General features: G+C 48.9%; 1 protein-coding gene across 1 annotated transcript in view; it reads left to right on the top strand.

The window, feature by feature from the left end:
• Positions 1–17,977, top strand: part of LOC126249135 (uncharacterized) — a 109,864-nt gene that overhangs the window by 61,657 nt on the left and 30,230 nt on the right. The window contains exon 5 of the mRNA XM_049950788.1: positions 7,741–7,872. Within this exon, the coding sequence (XP_049806745.1) occupies positions 7,741–7,872 (132 nt within the window). The remainder of the gene's footprint in view (positions 1–7,740; positions 7,873–17,977) is intronic.

Here is a 17,977-nt window from a genome sequence, read left to right on the forward strand (position 1 = left end):
TGCACTATTCAGTGTCCCCTCGACGATCACCAGTGGTGTACGGCCAGTGTAGGAGATCGCTCCCCACACCATGATGGCGGGTGTTGGCACTGTGTGCCTCGGTCGTATGCAGTCCTGATTGTGGCGCTCACCTGCACGGCGCCAAACACGCATACGACCATCATTGGCACCAAGGCAGAAGCGACTCTCATCGCTGAAGACGACACGTCTCCATTCGTCCCTCCATTCACGCCTGTCGCGACACCACTGGAGGCGGGCTGCACGATGTTGGGGCGTGAGCGGAAGACGGCCTAACGGTGTGCGGGACCGTAGCCCAGCTTCATGGAGACGGTTGCGAATGGTCCTCGCCGATACCCCAGGAGCAACAGTGTCCCTAATTTGCTGGGAAGTGGCGGTGCGGTCCCCTACGGCACTGCGTAGGATCCTACGGTCTTGGCGTGCATCCGTGCGTCACTGCGGTCCGGTCCCAGGTCGACGGGCACGTGCACCTTCCGCCGACCACTGGCGACAACATCGATGTACTGTGGAGACCTCACGCCCCACGTGTTGAGCAATTCGGCGGTACGTCCACCCAGCCTCCCACATGCCCACTATACGCCCTCGCTCAAAGTCCGTCAACTGCACATACGGTTCACGTCCACGCTGTCGCGGCATGCTACCAGTGTTAAAGACTGCGATGGAGCTCCGTATGCCACGGCAAACTGGCTGACACTGGCGGCGGCGGTGCACAAACGCTGCGCAGCTAGCGCCATTCGACGGCCAACACCGCGGTTCCTGGTGTGTCCGCTGTGCCGTGCGTGATCATTGCTTGTACAGCCCTCTCGCAGTGTCCGTAGCAAGTATGGTGGGTCTGACACACCGGTGTCAATGTGTTCTTTTTTCCATTTCCAGGAGTGTAGTTCATATGTAAGTACTGTAAGGTTTTACTATCAGCTTCACCACTACAGAGCTATCTACATCCATACTCCACAAGCCACCTGACTGTGTGTGGCGGAGGGTACCCTGAGTACCTCTATCAGTAAGAACAAACGAAACCAGCCAGACACAGTTCATCATTGAACACAGCAAATCAGACAGTGGGTTCTACAAGAACAGAAGTAGATTTTGTAACCATGAGGCACAGTAATCAAAAGGCCATCTTCATATTTTCTTCTGTTTTCAGTTCATAAGGAAGTGTTCAATTTTTCTCAAAGTACACTAAGCCACCGCCTTGTACACCCCTCCTCCAACTTCCCATCCCGACCACCGTCCTCCTCCCAGACCTGTCCCATCCCCCCCCCTTCTCCTCCTCCTCCTCCCATAAGATCCCCCACTCCTCCTCCTACCAGATCCCCCACTCCACCTCCCACCAACCCCATCCCCCGCGCCTACTCCCACTGGCCTCCCAGGGGTCCATAACTCTTTTGTGGATATGTGCGTGGCAAGCACAGGGCCCTGAGCTATTGCAGCCTTCCTTCTTTCCAGGGCTGTGTTCCCTTCCCCTCCTTTCCTCTCCTTGCTCCTTTCCCCTCGCCCTCTCCTCTCCCTCTCTTGGTGTTCTTGCTTATGTTGGCCCCCGCTATCCTCCTGATTATGTTGGTTTCGCAATTTCGCTGTGTTGCGTAATCACCTCCTCTTTTTGGCACTCCCTGGTCCCCTCTGGGGTTTGACCTCCATTACTAAAGTTCTCTTCCATAGTGTGAGCCATTTGGGGAAGAGCACCTTACCTAGTGTCTCCGACGTGTGCCCTCCTAGTTCATTCCACCTTTTCTTTCACGTCGTTGTCTGATGCTAGGGTGCATAGGCAGCACGGTAGCCAGCCCGTGTGGTGGGGTCAATATGTACCCTTTTGGTTGAGCCCCCTGAACACACAGGGATCACACTTCTGATACCTGAGCTGTGACCTCCTGATGCAAGCCTTGGAGTGGTTGCTCGTTATCCTGGAGCATCGAAACTGCCGGCAATGGCCGCTGTGCCAGACGGCCCTTGCTGTGGCTGGGTGGCGCCCGTGAGGAGAGCCCCTGATTGGAGTGGGTGGTATCAGGGCAGACACAATGGAAATGAAACACATACGGGTCCAGAACTCTGGCCATTCTTCTGCGGCCATCTCTCTGCATGGGACTGATTTCTTCTAGTGCTGCTTCTCCTGCCCCTTCGGCCTTCCCTTCCATGGCTACCCCCTGGGAAGAGGGTCAGGCCCATCAGCTAGGGGCAAAGCCTTTCCCCCGCTATCTGGTTTGCACCAGGACTGATGGGGATACTTTCACCAATACCAAACCTTTATTCTTTGTGGAACACATCGAAGACAAGTTTGGCGAAGTGGACTCCCTGAGCAAGATGCGGTTGGGTTTGTTGCTGATCAGAACTGCTTCAGCTGCCCAGTCTGCGGCCCTTCGTGCCTCTACCTATCTTGACACAATTCCTGTGTCCATTACCCCCCACCAGTCTCTAAATATGGTTCAAGGTGTGATTTTTCACAGGGACCTAATCCTTCAAACTGATGAGGAACTTCAGGACAATCTTGGACGGCGGGGTGTTCACTTTGTTCGGCGTGTTCAGAAGGGTCCTAAGGACGATCGCATTAAAACTGGTGCCTTTATCCTGGCCTTTGAAAGGGATATACTCCCTGAGAAAGTAAAGATTATGGTTTATTGATGTGATGTGAAGCTGTACATCCCACCTCCTATGAGGTGTTTTAAGTGCTTGCGTTTTGGACACGTCTTCCCGCTGTTCGCAGGGCCCCTCTCTGTGGTGACTGTGGACGTCCACTCCATGAGGGGAGTCCGCGTGTTCCCCCTCCTGTGTGTGTTAATTGTCATGGCAATCACTCTCCATGTTCACCAGATTGCCCAGTATATAAGAAGGAAAAGAAGATACAGGAGTATAAGTTCCTCGATCGTTTAACCTTCAGAGGCTCGTAAGAAGCATACACGTCTTCACCCTGTGTCCATGGCATCTAGTTATGATTTAGTTACATCTTCACCCCATCCTCCCTCTTCCTTAGCCCAGTCCCGGGCCCCTCTCCTCCCCCCCCCCCCTCCCCTGTGGCTCCCACACCTTCTCCTCTGGGTGCTGCTCCCCCTCTCCAGCCGGAGAAGTGTCTCACTCCTTCAGCGTCTGCCAGTCAAGGGCGCCCCTCCCAGGATGCCCCTTCCCGGCATCTTCCAGGCCAAATGTCTGCTGCCACGCGATGACCGAGAGAACTGCAGTCTGTTGGCTCCCAGATCGCCCGATCCTTCTGTTCCCGATCTTGCTGCAGCTGGCTCCTTTATGCCACACAGCCCTCCTCGATCTCAAACAGAAAAGAAGAAGAAACATAAGTCCCGGGACAAAGAGCCTCTGGTGTCACCAGAGGTCCCATCCCCGGCTTCACAACCAGATTCTGACCTGCCGTTCATGGATGTCGCCCCTTCCTTGTCGGAGACAGGTGGTGACCCGGTGGTATGACTGGCTTTAGCCTGATCAACCCCCATTTAAATTATCATTCTGTGGTTATCCAATGGAATTGTAATGGATACTACTGTGACCTTCCAGAATTGAAATCCCTTCTTTCGTCTTACTCTGCAGCTTGTGTGGTTCTACAGGAATCTCATTTTACTGATGATCACGCACCGGCCCTCTTTGGGTTCCATGTTTTCTGTCGAAATCGAGTTGGACCCCTGCGGGCTTCTGGTGGCGTTTGTACATTGGTCTGTACAGACATTGCTAGCACATGGATTCCTCTTCAAACTACATTCAAACCGGTTGCTGTTAGGGTCCACCTGGACTCTGAGGTCACAGTTTGCAATCTTTATCTCCCTCCTGACAGGACTCTTACACCTGCTGAATGGGAATTTCTTTCTGCACTTTCTTCTTCTCATAATGCGGCCCCTGGCCTGGACTCTTCATAACCAACTGCTTCAACATCTCGGTGCTCCACAACGGCAACATCTTCTCCGGGTGTTTAACCATATCTGGCTCCAGGGTGACTTCCCTTCTCAGTGGAGGGATAGCATCGTGGTTCCTGTCCTTAAGCCTGATAAGAATCCCCTATTTGTTGACAGCCATTGGCCAATTAGTCTGACCAATGTTGTTTGCAAGTTACTTCAACAGATGATAGCCCGTAGGCTCAATTGAGTCCTCGAATCTCTGGATATATTGTCCCTTTGCCAGTGTGCCTTCTGAGAGGGATGTTCTCTGATCGATCATTTACTTCACTTGGAATCCGCAGTTCGGCAGCCTTTTTCCCAGCTCTGCCATTTGGTTGCAGTATTTTTTGACCTTCACAAGGCCTATGACACGGCCTGGCGCCATCACATCTTACTTACATGTCATCAGTGGGGTCTTCAGGGCCCACTCCAGATTTTTATCTGCCAGTTCCTGTTGCATTGGTCATTCAGGGTTCAGGTTGGTACTGTTTTAGTTCTCCATGGACCCAGGAGACAGGCATCCCACAGGGTTCTGTCTTGAGTGTACTCCTTTTCCTCATTGCTATCGATGGACTTGTGTTCTCTGTCAGTCCTTTGGTCGCCCCTGCCCTGTATGTATGATTTCTGCATTTGGGATAGTTCCTCTTTGATGGTCTCTGTAGAGTGGCAGCTCCAGGGAGCTATATGGCATGCCTCTGCATGGACCCTCTCACACGGATTTCTATTCTCTCCTTTAAAATCACGGGTGGTCCACTTCTGTCGCCGTACTACGATCCACCCTGATCCAGAGCTCTACCTTGATACACGACGATTGCCTCTGGTCCCACAGTTTCATTTCCTGGGTCTTCTTTTTGACAAAAAGTTCACTTGGCTACCCCATATCAGACTTCTGAAGGAAGGATGTTTCTGTAAACTCAATGTCCTTCGCTTCCTTGCCCACTCCTCTTGGGGTGCAGACCACTCCCTCCTCCATCTATATCATGCTTTAGTTCTGTTTCGCTTGGACTATGGTTGTCAAGTTTATGGTTCGGCTGCTCCTTCCACACTGCACGTGCTGGATCCAGTCCACCATCGTGGTATCCGTTTGGCCACCGGTGCCTTCCCTACTAGCCCTGTTGATAGTCTCCTGGTTGAAGCTCGGATCCTCCCCCCCCCGCCCCCCCCTTTCTGTTTAGCGGTCCCAGCTTCTGGTGTCTTATGCACTCGCTGTCCATTCCTCTCCCACTCATCCTTCCTATTCTATCCTGTTCCAAGACCATGGACGTCGCCCACCTGATTCCCGCCCTTGGGCGGGTTTACCGGTTGGATTCCGCCTTGGGTCTCTTTGCCGTGATTTTCAGCGTCCTTCTTTGTCCTGTCTTCCTCGCTCCCTCTCCTCCATCCCCCCTTGGTTAGTCCCTTGGCCTCGAATTCGGATGGACCTCTGCCGAGGTCCGAAAGATTCCATCCCCCCGATGGTGTTCCGTTCCTTTTTCTGCTGAATTTTATGGGAGTTTCAGGATGCTGTTGTTTTTTACACTGATTCTCTAAATCTGCTGATCATGTGGGATATGCCTTCACATCCTCTGTTGGAATGGAAAATCATCTGCTGCCACCTACATGTGGGGTGTTTACTGCGGAATTGATGACAATTTCCCAGGCCCTTACCTTTACTAAACAGTCCCAACACAACCGCATTTTGTTATGTATGGACTCAATGACTGGCCTTTTGGCTATTGACCAGTGTTTTTTGCACCATCCCTTGGTCTCTGCCATTGACCATCTCGTTGATATTCACCGTGCTGCTTGTTCCGTTGACTTCTTTGGGACACTGTCTATGAGGGTATCCTGGGTAATGAGCTCGCTGATCATTTGGCTGGGGGAGCAGTCACGTACCCCCCATTTTCTGTAACCCCTCCTGCAGCGGATTTACGGCTTCACATCAACTCCCACTTCGCACAATCCTTGCGCCAACTCTTGGGAGGCTACTTCCCTGTCTAATAAACTTCGTGCGATTAAGGTGACACCAGGCCCGCAGTGTTCTTCCTTTTGCCTCTCCCGACAGGACTCGACCACACTGTGTCATCTCCACATTGGCCATACCAGGCTGATCCATGGTTTTCTTTTGTGTGATGAGCCACCCTCACTTTGTGGTTGTGGAGCCGTCCAGTCAGTAGCCCACATTTTGGTTGAATGCCCCCTTCTTTTGGCTCTGTGTGCTAAGTACAGACTCCCCCACACTTTACCTTTGATATTGGCTGATGATTCCCAGATGGTCGACCTGGTTCTCGGTTTCCTCCAGGAAAGTGGTTTTTATTCTCATTTTTAAGGTTTTTAATCTCTCTCTGGTGTTGGGCAGGGCAGTGAGGGTTGGGGTATCTCCCACTGTAAGACGTGTTTGGAGATGCCCGACTCCCCTCCCTGGCAGAGATCCTCTTTTTCTTCCCCTTTTACTCTGTTTTTATCATTGTTTTTAGGATTGGTTACTCTCCTTTTCCCATATGCACTTCTACATTCTAGCGGTTGCACCTTTTAAGTCGCAGGTGGTCATGCCTCTGCTGCTTCAGAGGTGGGATATTTCCTGCCTCTAGCATAGCATTGGGTTCACTCTCGTGCTGACTTACCTCATTTTGTTTTTACCATTGACAACATGACTACCCTTTTACATTTTTTAGCCTTTTCCCTTTTATCATTCTGACTTTACTGAGATGTTACACTATCGGAATGGACCACATTTGAAACAACGGACTGATGACCTTGCTGTTTGGTCCCTTCAACCCGAACCAACCAACCAACCAACCAACCGGCCGGGTCTCCCGCGCCTCCTTCCTCCGGCCCCGGCCCCGTCCCCCATCAATTATGTTTTTGTATAAGTGTACAATAGCTTAGAAGGTGTGTGTGTCACATTTCTGTCTGCATCATTAATGACTGTGGATCATACACAAGTGTAGATGGTAAGCAAAGATCAACCACCCCACAGTTGTCTATCAGTGGTAGTAATTTAATTAATCTCATATTTTAATCAAAGTTTTTAGAATTTTTCTTAAATAGTATCAGTAATTTAACTGTTTGTGTAAGTCCTATTGTTGAACTAAATATATTCTCAGTTCTCTTGTTTAAAAGTGATTGATTGAAGCTATGGTTACTGGAAGTGACAGACTTCTAATTAAGTCAGCTAATATGTTAATTGGAATCTAGGATTCAAACAAAGTATTTAAGTGGCTGTCATCTGTAGTATATGGAATTTACATGTCTGTTTCTCTTGAGTCATCTCAGAATCATTTGCTTAGATATTTATATGAATTATAAATATTACATGTTACTCCTCCTGTTAGCTATTCTGAGAGCAGTAAGTACTCAAAATGTTTTTTATGCTTCTGAAGAAAATGAAAAGATCAGCTAAATAAAATGCATTGCAATGATAAAAGTGAAAACCATTCAGAGATGCTGAAGCTTCAGTATAATGAATACATCATGGCAGTAAAAATTTGTGCAAAATTGGGATTCTGGTATTTGGTATTCCACAGACCTTCTACCAGACGTGTTACCCGTGTGCTGTTATTCCCACATACCCAATGGGAGAACTTTTGTTAATAGTGCATGGGAGTTACTTGATGAAAACATGACATTGAAGGTTTCTCAGTACTGTAGGCATACTTTGATAATATAGTTGGTTAAATTGGCTGCTGATGAGAGACTAGGATTGACAAGCAGGTTTCCACCATCTCACTAAATTTCATTTTGATGGCATATTAAATAAAGTAAAAATATGTCATGTGTAGTAACATACTTTGATATAAAACTGTTCACATTCTTAATTCAATTTTTGTGATACATAATACACTGTTTTCTTATGTGCATTTCTGCTTTCCAGATGCAGATGTTGTCTGGAAGACTGAAATATTGGTACTTGCTAGTCTTACTAAGGTTGTCGACAAACTTGACATGGAAGGTACTCACTGTCATAGTCCATACCTTTTGTGGAGTCCTGATGGACATGACATTGGTAAGTTTTGTTTTGATTTTAACATTGTTTGTCAAAAGTTAATAAGATGTGCCATAAACGTGCATTCCTGACACCAAGACATCATACATGCAGTGAAGCTAAATAGTTCAATACTTCAGATCTATTTTATTATATTGATCACATTAGCTATTTATATTGATTGATACTTACATATATTTCTCTCTTAAGTCACAAATAATAAATGGTAATATCAACTCATTCATTCATGCATTCATTCATTCATTCATTGAGGAGAAGTAACTCGTGGATGAGAAGTCGCTCCTAGTTTTAAATGCCCATAATCTTTCTAATGACTATTTACATGCATAACAAGTTGTCAGTTCTCAGGACCATGAGAATTTGTGTAAAACACAACAATCCTACATATGTTCCTGTGGCTTTGATCAAATGACATTATGCTGGGAAGTCACAGGTATATTTCTCAGGACAACTTGGATCCTCTCCTCTAATTCATCCAGAGTGCATATGTTTAAACAGTTCATCTCTCTTTGCCATCCCAGCCAAAGTCCTGGAAAGTATTCATCCAGCCACTCATGAATGATGCAGGCAAAATGAGGTAGTGCTCTACTTCAACAGACTGCCAATTTTGGTTGACTTTGTGAGCTTTCACTTGGCATTTCTGGATTTGTTTCTGCATAATGATGACCATTGTGTCAATTGATGAATTACCCAATGTGATATACCACCTCTTCACTCCAAAAATGTTCTTGTACAAATCCTCCCAATCATTAATCCATGACAGTGTAATTTCCTCATACTCCATCCACTTGTCACAATCCTACAATGATAACCCCTGAACAAAATGGGATCTCCAGTGTTTCCAGATCAGGTCCTTCTTTAACATAATATGCACTGTGCACCTGCTGAATCCACTCTCAAAAGCTGCCTGGTTTGTTGATTTTCTGGGACTCTGTGTGAAGATGCTGTTCACTGCTGCTGCATTTTCTGGAGATCACACTACCTTGTGGTTTATCTGCAATTGACCCAGTTGCCATTAGCTAGGTAGGAAAATTCCTAATGGCTTTAGCATCAAGTCTGGCATGAGGGCCATGAACAATCTACCACCATCACTGAATAAGGGCTACAGAATGCCACAGTTCAAACCACAAAGCAACCTGGGTGCACGCCTGTAAAGTCAACTTCATGCACTTCATCATTCATCATAAAAAGGTGCTATAGATGGTCAAGGTATTCCTAGGTATCATGTTATGAAATACAACAATGTTCATTAATACATAAATCACAAAACTAGGGAGCAACTTCATGACATGTAATGAGTCAAGCTACAGGCAGGAGCAACCACTTACTACTTCTGCAAGGTGTACTAGCAACAAGTTATGATGGGTACATGTCTGCTCAAATTATGGTAACTTCTACAGTTCGTTGGTAGACTTGTGGAGCTATGTGGCACCACCATGCCATACGGCCCTTGCTGTGGTTGGTTTGGCACCCATGGGGAGAGCCCCAGGTCAGAGTGGGTAGTCGCAGGGAGGATACTTGGCGCACGAAGCATATCAAGCTGCAAAGTCATATAATTCTCATAAATAACTGGCCGCTAATTTGTGTACAGCGTGATTGTGCTTGATGGCAATGTGATTTCACTATCATGCTCCACAAACTACTCTAGCATGATTCTGGCTTTCAGATATAGACAGTTGTGCTGCTGAAAGATGATACCACCGTCAGGGAAGACATCAAGCATGAACGGGTGCAGATGGTCTGCAGCTGACTTGGTGTCTTCAGTTACTACCACAGGTCCCATGCAAGCATAGGAAAATGTCTATCATAGGGTAATACTGCTCCCACCAGCCTACATCTGTGGCGTGGTGCACGTTTTAAGCAGCCATTTGCCTGGATGATGTCATCTGTGGAGATGATCATCATCCTGGTGAACCAAACACATGATTCATCCAATGAACTGACATGCTTCCAGTGATGCACTGTCCAATCTTGATGATCCTGAGCCCACGAAAATTATGACTGATAGTGTTGTTGGGCCCACATGTGAACACACGGGTCATTTGCTATGGTGCCTCTTGTTCAACAGTGTGCACTGAATGGTGTACTCCAAAACACAAGTGGCATTGTGCTCTTTCACCAAAGGTGCCACAGAACTCCATCTATCCTCCCTGATTTCCTGTGTTGGTTGCAATTTTGTTCCTTTTGCCGATTCTTTCACCTTTTTTTCATGTTTAGTTCCCTGCTTGAGGTTTGACCTCCACTTCAAAATTTCCTGTTTATAGTGTGAGCCATTTTGGGAAGAATACCCTCCCAAGCATCTACAGTGTGGATTCTTCTCCACCCTTTCTTCTCCCCCCTTTCTTCTCCCCCCTTTCTTCTCCCCCCTTTCTTCTCCCCCCTTTCTTCTCCCCCCTTTCTTCTCCCCCCTTTCTTCTCCCCCCTTTCTTCTCCCCCCTTTCTTCTCCCCCCTTTCTTCTCCCCCCTTTCTTCTCCCCCCTTTCTTCTCCCCCCTTTCTTCTCCCCCCTTTCTTCTCCCCCCTTTCTTCTCCCCCCTTTCTTCTCCCCCCTTTCTTCTCCCCCCTTTCTTCTCCCCCCTTTCTTCTCCCCCCTTTCTTCTCCCCCCTTTCTTCTCCCCCCTTTCTTCTCCCCCCTTTCTTCTCCCCCCTTTCTTCTCCCCCCTTTCTTCTCCCCCCTTTCTTCTCCCCCCTTTCTTCTCCCCCCTTTCTTCTCCCCCCTTTCTTCTCCCCCCTTTCTTCTCCCCCCTTTCTTCTCCCCCCTTTCTTCTCCCCCCTTTCTTCTCCCCCCTTTCTTCTCCCCCCTTTCTTCTCCCCCCTTTCTTCTCCCCCCTTTCTTCTCCCCCCTTTCTTCTCCCCCCTTTCTTCTCCCCCCTTTCTTCTCCCCCCTTTCTTCTCCCCCCTTTCTTCTCCCCCCTTTCTTCTCCCCCCTTTCTTCTCCCCCCTTTCTTCTCCCCCCTTTCTTCTCCCCCCTTTCTTCTCCCCCCTTTCTTCTCCCCCCTTTCTTCTCCCCCCTTTCTTCTCCCCCCTTTCTTCTCCCCCCTTTCTTCTCCCCCCTTTCTTCTCCCCCCTTTCTTCTCCCCCCTTTCTTCTCCCCCCTTTCTTCTCCCCCCTTTCTTCTCCCCCCTTTCTTCTCCCCCCTTTCTTCTCCCCCCTTTCTTCTCCCCCCTTTCTTCTCCCCCCTTTCTTCTCCCCCCTTTCTTCTCCCCCCTTTCTTCTCCCCCCTTTCTTCTCCCCCCTTTCTTCTCCCCCCTTTCTTCTCCCCCCTTTCTTCTCCCCCCTTTCTTCTCCCCCCTTTCTTCTCCCCCCTTTCTTCTCCCCCCTTTCTTCTCCCCCCTTTCTTCTCCCCCCTTTCTTCTCCCCCCTTTCTTCTCCCCCCTTTCTTCTCCCCCCTTTCTTCTCCCCCCTTTCTACTCCCCCCTTTCTACTCCCCCCTTTCTACTCCCCCCTTTCTACTCCCCCCTTTCTACTCCCCCCTTTCTACTCCCCCCTTTCTTCTCCCCCCTTTCTTCTCCCCCCTTTCTTCTCCCCCCTTTCTTCTCCCCCCTTTCTTCTCCCCCCTTTCTTCTCCCCCCTTTCTTCTCCCCCCTTTCTTCTCCCCCCTTTCTTCTCCCCCCTTTCTTCTCCCCCCTTTCTTCTCACCCCTTTCTTCTCCCCCCTTTCTTCTCACCCCTTTCTTCTCACCCCTTTCTTCTCACCCCTTTCTTCTCACCCCTTTCTCCGCCCCCCTTTCTCCGCCCCCCTTTCTCCGCCCCCCTTTCTCCGCCCCCCTTTCTCCGCCCCCCTTTCTCCGCCCCCCTTTCTCCGCCCCCCTTTCTCCGCCCCCCTTTCTCCGCCCCCCTTTCTCCGCCCCCCTTTCTCCGCCCCCCTTTCTCCGCCCCCCTTTCTCCGCCCCCCTTTCTCCGCCCCCCTTTCTCCGCCCCCCTTTCTCCGCCCCCCTTTCTCCGCCCCCCTTTCTCCGCCCCCCTTTCTCCGCCCCCCTTTCTCCGCCCCCCTTTCTCCGCCCCCCTTTCTCCGCCCCCCTTTCTCCGCCCCCCTTTCTCCGCCCCCCTTTCTCCGCCCCCCTTTCTCCGCCCCCCTTTCTCCGCCCCCCTTTCTCCGCCCCCCTTTCTCCGCCCCCCTTTCTCCGCCCCCCTTTCTCCGCCCCCCTTTCTCCGCCCCCCTTTCTCCGCCCCCCTTTCTCCGCCCCCCTTTCTCCGCCCCCCTTTCTCCGCCCCCCTTTCTCCGCCCCCCTTTCTCCGCCCCCCTTTCTCCGCCCCCCTTTCTCCGCCCCCCTTTCTCCGCCCCCCTTTCTCCGCCCCCCTTTCTCCGCCCCCCTTTCTCCGCCCCCCTTTCTCCGCCCCCCTTTCTCCGCCCCCCTTTCTCCGCCCCCCTTTCTCCGCCCCCCTTTCTCCGCCCCCCTTTCTCCGCCCCCCTTTCTCCGCCCCCCTTTCTCCGCCCCCCTTTCTCCGCCCCCCTTTCTCCGCCCCCCTTTCTCCGCCCCCCTTTCTCCGCCCCCCTTTCTCCGCCCCCCTTTCTCCGCCCCCCTTTCTCCGCCCCCCTTTCTCCGCCCCCCTTTCTCCGCCCCCCTTTCTCCGCCCCCCTTTCTCCGCCCCCCTTTCTCCGCCCCCCTTTCTCCGCCCCCCTTTCTCCGCCCCCCTTTCTCCGCCCCCCTTTCTCCGCCCCCCTTTCTCCGCCCCCCTTCCGCTTCCGCATCCTCCCCCCCTTCCGCATCCTCCCCCCCTTCCGCTTCCGCATCCTCCGCCCCCCCCCTTCCGCGTCATACCGCCCCCCCTCCCGCGTCATACCGCCCCCCCTCCCGCCTCTCTTCCTCCCCCCCTCCCGCCTCTCTTCCTCCCCCCCTCCCGCCTCTCTTCCTCCCCCCCTCCCGCCTCTCTTCCTCCCCCCCTCCCGCCTCTCTTCCTCCCCCCCTCCCGCCTCTCTTCCTCCCCCCCTCTCTCACTCTCTTCCTTTTCCCCCTTCTCCACCCCCTTTCCCCCTCCCCCCTCTTCTCTCCCCCTCTTCTCCCCCCTCTTCTCCCCCCTCTTCTCTCCCCCTCTTCTCCCCCCTCTTCTCCCCCCTCTTCTCTCCCCCTCTTCTCCCCCCTCTTCTCCCCCCTCTTCTCCCCCCTCTTCTCCCCCCTCTTCTCCCCCCTCTTCTCTCCCCCTCTTCTCCCCCCCATTCCCCCCTCTCCCCCACCCCTCTTCTCCCCCACCCCTCTTCTCCCCCACCCCTCTTCTCCCCCACCCCTCTTCTCCCCCACTGTAATCCCCTTTCACCATGCTAAGTCACTAGCATGTGTAGCCAGTCCATTTGGTGGGGCTGTTATGTATCCATATGGCTGAGTCATCTGACAACAAAGGTATCACACTACTGATACCTGAGCTGTTTGCTCCCCATGTGTGCCAAGGAGTGGTAGCTTATCTTTATGGAGCATCAGAACTCCCAGCAAAAGCCACCATGCCAGACGGCCCTTGCTGTGGTTGGTTTGGTGCCCATGGGGGGAGCCCCAGGTCAGAGGGGTAGTCGCAGGGTGGATACTTGGCACACGAAACATATTAAGCTGAAAAAATCTGGCTGTTCTCAGTCAGTCACCTCTTTGAATGGTGAAGGATCATTGAATGCTGCTTTGTAGTATCCAACAACCTTCCTTTCCATGGCTGCACCATGGGAGGAGGGCCAGGCCTGCCATCTCGGGATGAAACACACTGTCGTTACCTCGTCTGTACTAGGATGGATGGGGCACATTCACCACCACAAAGCCATTGTTTCTTGTGTAGAATATTGAGGACAAATTTGGGGAAGTGGAGTCTCTTAGTAAGTTGTGGTTGGGCTCCCTGTTGATCAAAGCTGCTTCTGCCACCCAATCTGCAGCTCTACATGCCTGTGCTCATCTTGGAATGCCCTAGTGTGTATTACGACTCACCAATCTCTGAATATGGTCCAGGGAGTGATTTGTCATAGGGACCTCATCCTGCAGACAGATGAGGAACTCTGGGCTAATCTTAAGTGGCACGGCATTCATTTTGTTCGATGTGTGCAGAAGGGTCGCAAAGACAACTGCACCAATACTGGTGCCTTCATTCTGGCTCTCAAGGGGGGTTACCCTCCTGGAGAAGGTAAAGGTTATGAGCTTGGTCTCACCTTTTATGCCTTTTACCGTGTGTGTATTTAGTGTTTATTAGTTTGTAATTTGACACCACTGGCTGGATCTGTCCACTTCTAGTGGACACCCTTTCGTCTGTGACAAAGTTTGGAATCGCAGGACTGATGAGCTCACTGTTTGGTCCCATAACCCCCCCCCCCCTCATTTAATCAGTCAGTCAGTCATTATCAACTTCATACAATATCCTTATTGTACCTTAATGTAGAATAAATACAACTTTTTCACTTAGTTGCTGTGTGCCAGAAGATTAAGAAACAGTACAGAACTGAGTGAAAGTATGCTTGAAGTGCCACGGGTGTGACAAACCATAGTCATATAGCATTATAATTCTGCTGCTATCTAGATTAAGCAGTCATATGATTCATGGTTTTCTTACAGACTACAGTACACATCAGTTTTTGGGAATGAAGATGGCTCACCTCATTTATTTCTGCAATATTTCGAACAGAACTGCCTCCTGGATGGAGTGTGTTGCTTTTTGTACAAACATCAAATATTTCGTCATATGCAAACATTAGACATAAATAATTTTGAGAACCTTCTAGAAATAATAAATACTAAACAACAAATATTTTTGGGTGATTGTATTTGAACTGTTGACCTCCAGTGATGCTAACTACTAAGCCATACTGCATCAGCAGTGCTTCCCCTCTTGGGTAACAGCAACCTACTGTTTCAGAAGTTCTCATTGGAACTGACTACACAATCCAAGATTTTGTCTGTGGTGCTCTATATGACAACACCAGAGGCCCCTCACATTTTGATCATGTTGTCACATCCTTTTCATTATGATTATTATTGAAGGCAGCCCCCCCCCCCCCCCCCCCACATCAAAGCCTCCACCATTGAACTGCACCTTTGGACCATAGGAGGGCTTCATGTAGAGGACACGAATACCATCTCTGCAATTTTGCCTTATTCAAAAAAGGTCATAATCATTGACTTTATCTGTCACTTCTGACAAGTGATTAAAGATAAAATATAGCCCAGAGTAGCATTTTAGTAACAAGTCTGATATACCCACTTTCTGCACATGTTGAAAACCCCATACCGAGTCTCCCAAGCTATATCTCAGTGGCCAGTGCTTCAGGTTACAGTGCTCTTTTCTCCTCATGGGAGGATGATTGTTCAAACCCATATCCAGCCATCCTGATATAGGATTTCCCTAAATCACTTCGAGCAAATGCTGGGTTGGTTCCTTTGAAAGGGCATGACCGACATCCTTCCATAATCAGATGGGAACAATGACCTCGCTTGTTGGTCCCTTCCCCCAAATAAATCAACCAACCTCTCCCGTGTGTCTAGGGGACACAACTGTCTTGCTTCTTTTGTCCTGGTAATGCAGTGTTTCATATATCCATCCTGAGCATCAGCCAGTTGAAACAGGAACATTGTCATTTTGGTCTCATGACCATTGAGCAGAAAGGACTGTAGTATCTTGCTTTAGTGTATTGTATGTGACTGTCATGACAGACAGTATTGTATCCCAGTCTCTTGGTTCCACATCAAAGTATATCAAGAGCATATCTGTCAGTGTTCTGTGAAATGATACCTCTGTTGGTGATAGGTAATTGTCATCCTGGGGGTGGTGTTGCAAAGTGAAATTACTTCTGAGACTAATTTGGACTGGAAAACGTTCCCACAATTGGAGATCATCACCCAGAGTGGCTCATGTTTCAAAACGGTCATCTACAATTAACCTTACAATTTCCAGAGTTTCAGCAGTCTGATAGCAGCGTAGTGGATGAGGTCGTCATTGCATACTACTATCCATTGATTCCTGTTTGTCAAGTTTGGAAACCTCCCCCAAGATGATTCCAGTCCAGTGGAATGGTGCTGTTGCAGGTGTAATTAGTATCAGATGCCCCAGAGGTGATTACATCATGTGCTTCTGTCACTCGCACTCCTTACAGTGGCTCTCAGTGTCCAGTGGATTGGTAGAGATCAGGCCAGTGAGACCTGTGTCTGATTATGGCCAGAGTCTTCACAAATCTCAGATGACCTGTTGTTGGAGACCCATGGAAAAAATTCAGGATGATTTGAAATTAATTCACTAAATATGAATTCCTTGGCATCAGCTGTATTAGGTACAGGTATCTACCAAGTGGTGACATGAAAATTTGTGCAGGACTGGAACTCAGACCTGGATTTCCCATTCATGATGACTGTTTGCCTTAATCACTCCTGCTATCCATGCATGCTTCTGAGACCAAACCAAACATTTGTGTGTATCACTATATACATCCTTATTTTGTAGTCCACTGAATTCATTACCTATTGCTTGCAACATTACTTGGACTCGTGCAACAGGGAGAATGGTAAAAGATGTATAAAGACCAATTCTATTGCCATGGGCCTGCCTGAGCTTGTAATACTTACATGCATGTCTGATAGAACAGACTTGGTGACAGACAGCATCACATGTGGAAGTTTGGGTTGTCCAGGGAGCATGTATGGATAGTAGGTGTGGTTGAAGTGACCTTGTGATAAGTGGGAAGTCTGGGTGTGAGTCCGAGTCTTGTAGAAATTTTCACATGTCACTTTGAGATAGTATGTCAATACCTAATATAGATGTTGAGGAATTCACATTCAGCAAATGAGTTTCAAATTATTTGTTAGCACTGTGGATTGTCAAGAGAGTCTGATCTTTAAACGTGCCTGTAAATACTTCAGGATGGCTGGCTGATGATGAGCCGGGATGATGATCAACCATTTCTGTCCCATTAGATCATAGTTCTTCTTCTGCAGTGTTCCATTTATTAAATGGAATTCTTCTTTGGTTGGTCCCACCTTCTTTGATGTTTCTATGGTTTTCAGCAGTGTTGGATCATCCCCCTGTTCAGCAGCAATATAATTTAATGCAGTGATGAAGTTTCATGAATGCTGCTGTGTTGCCCACTAAGATTCCTTGAAAGGCAGCTTGCATACTTGTGTTGGCATTCAGTTTTGTATACAACTATGACAGTGTACTCTTGAAGACTCAGTGGCCATCTCACCAGTTGATTCAATGGATCCTTGAGGCAAGTCATCCAGCATAGGGAGTAATGGTCCATCACAGTTGTGAATTGATGGCCCAAAACAAATGCAAGGCACACTCTGTTGCAGATTATTTATTCTTGGACTTCGTGAGTGCAGTGGAAGCATAATCTGTCATGTTTCCAGCATCTTCCTGAATTTGCCCTAGAACTATGCTTATCACATAGCTGCTAGCATCAGCATGAAATTTGGTTTTGGCATTCTTGTCTCACAATGCTAGGACTCAAGATGTTAGCAATTCCTAATAACAGAAAGGTCTTTATTGCACATCATTCCAGATCAAATTGGCATATCTATGCAGTAGTTCTTGCAAAGGATGTGCCTAGCTATGCAACTCCTTTCTGAATCAAGTAGTACGAGCACGTTCTGGGAAACTTCTCACATCGTGAATGTGCTGTGGAGTGAGAATCTGTGCTACTCTTATTTTCTATGGATTGGGATGGACTCCAACTCCATTAACTAGATTCTGCAAGGTTTTTATTCCTTGGGTGAGTGGATAGGCACTTTTTTTGATTCAGAAGGCCTCCTGCTGTATGAACACTCTTTGGTTCAGTTGTCAGGTGGCTTAAGTGTTCTTCAAACGTCTTCAGAAAATGACAATGTCATCTAAACAGCAAAGGTATGCCATCCATTTAAGCTGTTGAGGCAGGTTGTCCATCATATGCTTGAAGTTGGCTGGAGCATTACAGTCCAAATGGCATAATGCTGAACTCACAGAAGCTGTCTAAGGTTATTAAGGCAGTATTTTCCCATATAGCTTCATCAGGCTTGATTTGCCTGTAATCTGACAGTGTGTCCACAGTTGAGAAATACTTTGCTCCTTTCAAGCAGTCAAGGGTATCATCAATGAATAGCAATGGATAGACATCTTTTTTTGAGATTTCGTTCAGTCAGTGGTCATTGATGCAGAAATGCCATGTGTTGTTCT

The sequence above is a fragment of the Schistocerca nitens genome, chromosome 3 (genome assembly GCF_023898315.1).
Source record: "Schistocerca nitens isolate TAMUIC-IGC-003100 chromosome 3, iqSchNite1.1, whole genome shotgun sequence".
In the NCBI taxonomy this organism is placed as follows: Eukaryota; Metazoa; Arthropoda; class Insecta; order Orthoptera; family Acrididae; genus Schistocerca; species Schistocerca nitens.